Raw genomic sequence first — 7047 nt, forward strand, 5'->3', positions numbered from 1 at the left:
TAGGCTTGTTATCCCAAGTGGCGTCTCTGACACGCTTCAAACCAAACGCACTGCTTCAGGTAGAATAAACAAACAGATTTATTAACTATAAAGATAGATTTTAAGTGATTATAAGCCAAAGCATAACAAATCAGATTTGGTCAAATAAAATAAAAACAAAACGCATTCTAAGCTGATCTTAACACTTTCAGTGTCCTTACAAACTTAGATGCTTCTCACCACAGGCTGGCTGGTTGCTCTTCAGCCAGGCTCTCCCCTTTGATCAGCGATTCAGTCGCTTGGTGGTGGTGATGTCTCTAGATGTAGGTGGAAGAGAGAGGAAGAGCATGGCAAACATCTCTCCCTTTTATCATGTCCTTTCTTCCCTCTTGGCTTTGCCCCCACACTTCAGAGTCAGATGAGCATTACTTCATCGCAGTCCCAAACTGACCAAAGGAAGGGCAGTGACTCACTCGAGAGTCTAACAGATTCTTTTGTTGCTGCCTAGGCCAACGTCCTTTGTTCCTGTGAGGCTGGGCTGGGTTTGTCCCATACCTATCCTGATGAGGTGTGAACTGCCTCTCTGCTCTTGGAGAGTTTTTGCCTGGGCTTATTTTAAGCCATGAGGATACATTTTCAGCCTCATAACTATATACATGAAATTATAGCCTATAACATTACTGCAACAATTACTATAACATCACTATAACAACAATGATCATGAGCCTTCCGAAGACACATGACAAACTTTGTGTAAGGGGACTGTTGCCCCCTTACTAACACTCAGTGGGGGTGTTTTGGTTGGCTAGCTCCCAGCACTAAAAGGGGAAGGGTCGATGGCAAATCAGGAGCCTGAGACTGACAGTCCCCAGGAACAATGGGGAGAGGCCAATGCTCCAGATCAGCCTGATTGACAGGGCGGGCAGGCTAATCAGAGAGTCAGGAGGCCAGGGGGGTCCCGTCCTCCGTGTGTACTGGAATTGCCTGGGTCAGACAGAGCGGGGCCGAGCTAAGGAGAGAGCAGGGGCCCGAGCTAAGTTGCTTGAAGCAGAGCTGCAGCCCCAAAGCCAGAGCACAGCCCAGAGAGAGCAGACCTGCCCTGGGAGCAGACCTGCAGCAACCAGAGCCAGAGGGGCTAGACAAGCAGCCAGGAAGCAGGTCAGAGCTGGGAGCAGAGTCACAGAAGCAGACCTGTCCTGGGGGCAGAGCTGTAGCAACCAGAGCCAGAGAAGCAGCCCAGGGAGCTGGAGGCAGAGCAGCAGCAGCAGCCGTGCTGAGGCAGAGTGGAGCTGGAGCTGGGGCTGGAGCAGTCCGGAGCTGGGTGTGGTGAGCAGCTGGTGAGAGCGAGCGGGACCCTGGGCAGTGGGCCCAGCACAGGGAGACGCCTCAGCCAAGAGGCCTTGCAGGCCAGACTTGGAGGGGGATCATAACCCCGACCGGGCAGGAGCGACGCTGGGAAAAAGGGTCCTGCCACCTAGAGCTTGAGAGCGTGTGGCCACCGCCAGAGCAAGTGTCCAACCCACAGTATCCCTGCAGCACAGCCAGGGCCTGAGAAGGAGGCCTGGGACCTACAAGGAACAGACTGTGAACTGCCCTGACGTTCCAGAGACACTGCTTGTGATGATCCCTGCCACAGAGCGGGGTGATGTGTTTCCTTTAACCTTTTCCATTTTTCCTTATTCTTTTTTAAAATTGTTAATTAAACAACTTGTATTTGCTTTAAATTGTATGAAATGATCAGTGGGTCAGGGAGGTGCCCAGTGGAGAGAGAGTACCCCGGAGTGGGGACACCCTAGCCCCTGGCCTGGGTGACCACAGCAGGGTTGGGGGTCGAGCCCCCCAGGAATCCTGGGCCCAGCCTTGTCGGGGTTTACGAGGACTCTGCCAGACAGGAGAGTGGAAAGGGAGTCCTCAAGGGCAGGGAGGCCTCTGGGTAAAGGAAGTGGGAGCGAGGACTCAGATCCTTTCGCTAGCCCACTTCACCGGGATAGTGCAGAAGCCAGGAAAGTACCCCACAATAGCGGGACCATTCCCCCACTTACATTTGCATTGGATACCACATAATCATTTTACAAGGATGAACATGGGAGTGCTGGGCGTTCCCCCGAGGTACAGAGTGTCACAGAATGAACTACAAACATTGGGTTTATGATTCAGTACGGCAGGAGGCAGGATACTGGACTAGATAGCCAGCCCAGTTTCACATGCGAATTTGCATCCACCCAAGAAGACCAGACCAGACTTTTCAGAATGTCAAAGAAAGACTTGGCCTTGGCTGAAGCTTCAGGCTGGTTCTTGTTTTCTCCGACCCTGTTCAGCCACCCCTGAGCCTTTCACAGCTATTTATATCATTCTGCTCCATCCAATTCCATCTGGATTCAATGGGTCAGATTATGCCCTCAACTGCTCATCAAAGTCAAAGGGGTTTCCACTGCTGTCCCTGAGAGAGTTTAGCCCAACATGTCTCCATCGACTCACTGCAGCCCATGATTTGTAGCCATCCTTCCCGAGCTCTCTGCTGAGAGTGAGAGAGGATTAATGCTGTGTTTGTGGGCGTCTGTGTTGGGAAAGATCCAGTCCCATAAGTGACATGAAAATTTAAAGGCACTAATAATTTATGACCTTTAGCAATTTCCTTGATGTCTCAGTTAAAAGTAACTTTGGAAACCACAACTAAGATGAAAAGTTGACTGCTTCCCTGGCTTGCCTTTGAGTAGTAGAAAAGAAGTGAATATTGCATGTCTGTCTCTCCTCCAGCCTGCAGAGCAAACTGCAGAGCACACACACTGGGCTACATGGGGCCCCAAGGGGCAGGAGACCACCACAAAGGCACCGGAGATAACACAAAGGCAAACCTCAAAGTGTTCTAAAGGTTGGGACTAGTAAGAACCCAAATGTTTACAGGCTTTTTGAGCTCTCTGGGTCTGCACACAGCACTGGGCTGGCTATGCCACTATCCTGCCTCCTGCTGTAAGGAGTCAGACCAATGGTCCATCTAGTCTCCTCCATATGCAGACTGGCCTCATCCAGTATCTTGCCTACTGCAATAACTGATGCTTCAAAAGAGGGTAAAATATGCCGGGGAGGGCTATGTCTGTTTTGGATGCACAGACACTGCAGGGGGAAGAGGGTGATGTGAACCCGGCCCTGAGAAATCGGTGCTGTTCCCGGGCATTGGGGTCCTACTGCCCATGTGGGACCTACAGTGGGAATAAACCCTATAATGCCTACCCCTCAGTCTGGCCCAGCCTTCTAGTACCAACGTAATGAAGCCCTGCTACCAGGAACCTCCTCCCTCCGCCCAGTTTGCACTTAAAGCTACATAAACAAACAAAAGTTTCAGAACTAGGGCTGGATTGTTTTTCCCAGGAGAAATTTCAACCAAACCAAAAATATATTTGTTTTTGTCAACAAAATTATTTGATATTTTTCTGACTTTTTAAAAAAACTAAAATATTTTGGTTTAAAATAGAAATATTTCAGGTTTTGGATAAAAATTATCTTTTTTTCCAAAATGGACGTTTTTGTGAAAATGTCTTTCGTCCGAAAAGCCATTTTCTGTTGCAATTTTTTCTCCAGTGGGGAATTCTCCATTAGCTCGATTACAATCCCATCTAGATGCATGCACACACCCCTCTGGCCCATCTCCTTACCTAGTGCCCACTCCCTCCCCACCATCCTCCCCTTGTTCTCCTGCTCTCCATGTGCTATTGTGCCATGTCTAATCTAGACGGGAAGGTGCTGTGAACCTGCCAGCGCATTAGACTAAAGAATAAGATCTGGCTCAATCAATAGTATCTGACATTGTGAATGCTTATCCCTGGGCACAGTGCTGCCTGTCGCTGGCAGTTGGGTGACCACGCATCTCTTATTTTTAAGATGCATTAAATGTATTCAGACTGGTAAGTACATTACATTGACGCTGGTGACAACGGCAATGTGTGCTGTCTTGAGGGCAGTAGATATGTACAAGTGAGAGAAAAATTCATGCTCTGCGAAGGGACATGGTGTTGTCCCTTATTTTTCGTGTGGTTTTCCCTTATTTCCCTCCAACACAGGAGGCCACCCACCCTCCCGGGCTGTAAGCACTGCATGCCCAGGAGCCAGCCCAGAGTTTGCACTGTGATTTCCCTTTGGAATCCTCTTCTAATTATAAACTATAGAGGGGCCTAATTCAGCAGCGTGCTGAGCAGCCTCCGTCCCCGCAAGGAGATCACAGCCCAGGCCTGGCCCTATTTCCCCCCGCATTGCTCCTGCAGCAGCGGGACTGGATGTCTCTGCTGGCAGCCAGCACGTCACAGGTTAAAAGCCAGCGACGATTCATTGGGCTAGTGCGGCGCAGCCCCAGCCAATGCCTGGCCGCGGTGCGCCGGGAGCGGCTGGTGACTGGTTCGCGCCGCCCCCCCCCCCCCTGCTCCCCTCCCCGCCCGAATAATACAATCATAATAATGCTAATAAGGCGCCTGTGCCCGTCAAGGCGGAGGAGGATCCGAGAGCCGGAACCTTTGCAAAGCCAGGCGGGCGCGGAGCATCCAGGAGCAGCCCCCAGCCCCCCTCCAGCCGGGTCCGAGCCAGGGTTGCTGCAGCGTCGGGGCTTCCCTGGCTCGCTCGCTCCCAGGGCTTCCCGGCCGGCAGCTGCCCGAGGAGCCCGGCCCCGCTCCCGGCTGCGGCGGGCGGCGATGAGCGCGGCTCGGGACGGGCAGCGTCGGCCCGGCCCCCCGGCCAGCCAGCCCCCCGCGCGGTGACAGCCTCCGCCCGGCACCCGGGGCCGGCGCTCCCCGCGCTCGCTGCGCCACAGGCTCCTTCCCCCGCTGCGCGGCGCCGTCCGAGGAGCGGGCCGGGAGCTGCCCTCGCAGGGCGGCGCGGGGGGCTCGCTCGGCCCCGGTCCCGGGAGACGCGAGGATGGGCTGAGCACCGCGGGGGCCTCTCCCCGGACGGGGGGACCCGCGGCCCGGCCCGCACCCGTCCTGCTCGGAGAGGGAGCGGTGGCGCCGCCTGCCCGGCCCGGGGCTCGGCGCAGAGCAGCAAGGCGGGAGGAGACGGACTCCGCAGGGCCAGACTTCGCTCCCGCTGGCCCGCCCGGCCCGATCCCCCGCCCGCAGCGGTGATTCCGGGCGCGCTGCAGCCGGGCAGCCCATGGCAAAGAGCAGGTGGATGCGAGCATGACTCGGGTGATTAATATTCCGGCAGCGTGCCAAGCTTTCCCCGCTCGCTGCACCAGATCCTAGCAGCCTCCGAGCCAGCACCAGCCTCACCGCTGCACCAATGGTTCCCGGCTCTGCGGCTCTCTGCGCCTGGCACCTGTCCCTGCCTCGCTGAGCGTTACCATGTGGCTTTGGTACCTAGCGCCTGGTCAACGCCTGGGGCTGAGCTGCGGGAGAGTCTGGCTCCTGGTCCTCTTGCTGCTGGGTTGTGGCCTTGCCCGGGAAGGGGGGTCGGTCCTGAACTGCCCCCCAAAATGCGTGTGTGCTAGCAACATCATCAGCTGCTCCAAGCTGGGCCTGGGAATCATCCCCACTAAGCTGCCTCGCTTCACAGCCATCCTGGACCTCAGCCACAACAACCTGACCCGCCTGCGGGCGGACTGGACCCCCGCCCGCCTCCCCCACCTCCACTCCCTGCTGCTCAACCACAACGCCTTGGGCTTCATCTCCACCGAGGCCTTCTGCCACGTCCCTCACCTGCGGTACCTGGACCTCTCCTCCAACAGCATCAAGGCTCTGGAGGAGTTCCTCTTTAGCCAGCTGCAGGAGCTGGAGGTGCTGCTGCTCTATAACAACCAGATCGCCCAGATGGACCGCAGCGCTTTCGATGACATGGCCAGGCTGCAGAAACTCTACCTGAGCCAGAACCAGATCTCCCGCTTCCCCATGGAGCTGGTGAAGGACCGGGCCAAGCTGCCCGACCTAGCCCTGCTGGACCTTTCTGCCAACAAAATCAAGGGCCTGCCCGTCGCGGCCCTGAAAGGCCTCCCCGCCTGGATGAAAAACGGCCTCTACCTCCACAGCAACCCGCTGAGCTGTGACTGCGGGCTGTACGAGCTCTTCACGCACTGGCACGCACGCCAGCTCAGCTCGGTGGTGGACTTCCGGGAGGAGCTGGTGTGCAGCCTGCCCCTGGCCAAGCGCAGCGTCAGCGTCTTCACCCTCAACAGCCAGGACTCCCTCAACTGCAGCGAGTTCAAGGAGCACATGCTGGAGGCCTACCTGGGGGACACGGTGACCATCGACTGCGACACCAAGGTCCGGGGGGCGACCACCAGGGAGTGGGTGACCCCAAACAACAGGCGCTTCCCGGAGGAGACCGCCAACAGCACCATGACAGTGCTGAGCAATGGCAGCCTGCAGATCCGCCTCATCCGGGTGGAGGACATGGGCACGTACACCTGCTATGCGGTCAGCCAGGCCTTCAATGAGACCCTCTACGTGGACGTGATGGTCCACAACTTCACCCAGCACGGACCTCACGACACGCTGAACACGGCCTACACCACACTGGTGGGCTGCATCCTCAGCGTCATTCTGGTGCTCATCTACCTGTACCTGACACCGTGCCGCTGCTGCTGCCGTGGCAACGAGAAGCTGGCCGCCCAACCGGAGGACAGCATCAACTCCTCCATGCTCAGCACCACGCCCAACCACAACCCCGAGGTGGCCGTTCGCAAGGGAAGCCTCAGCCACCTCGCGGCTTCCGGCCCCATGCAAGGCCAGAACGGTAAGGTCAAACCCAACAGCACGCCAGAGCAGGCAGCCAGAAGGGCCCAGAAGGCCCCCAGGAAAATGTCAGACCCGGACTCTGTCAGCTCTGTCTTCTCGGACACGCCCATCGTAGTGTAGGTGTACGGAAGACGCGGAGAGATGGGAGTGTTGGAGAGCGAGTGGACGAGGACAGGTAGTGACCCTCCCCTAGAGTGCAGCTGGCCAGCGGGGCAGGGGCTGGGCCCAGCAGTGGGGTGATGGGTCTCCATGCACATGGCACAACGCTGCTGCCAGGCGCTGCCTCCCGCTGTGCAGCACTGATCCTGCTATCACCCCAATGAACATTGTCCTCCCATCAGCAGAGCCCAAG

The 7047-nt window shown here is 56.6% G+C and overlaps 1 protein-coding gene across 1 annotated transcript; it reads left to right on the forward strand.

Moving 5' to 3' along the window:
• The first annotated feature begins 5306 nt into the window (after window positions 1-5306).
• AMIGO1 (adhesion molecule with Ig like domain 1) lies at window positions 5307-6815 on the forward strand. Its single transcript, XM_065404407.1, has one exon. The coding sequence runs from the start codon at window positions 5307-5309 to the stop codon at window positions 6813-6815; it is 1509 nt and encodes a 502-aa protein (XP_065260479.1).
• Window positions 6816-7047: the final 232 nt, after the last annotated feature.

Source organism: Emys orbicularis, chromosome 4 (assembly GCF_028017835.1).
Source record: "Emys orbicularis isolate rEmyOrb1 chromosome 4, rEmyOrb1.hap1, whole genome shotgun sequence".
NCBI lineage: Eukaryota > Metazoa > Chordata > Testudines > Emydidae > Emys > Emys orbicularis.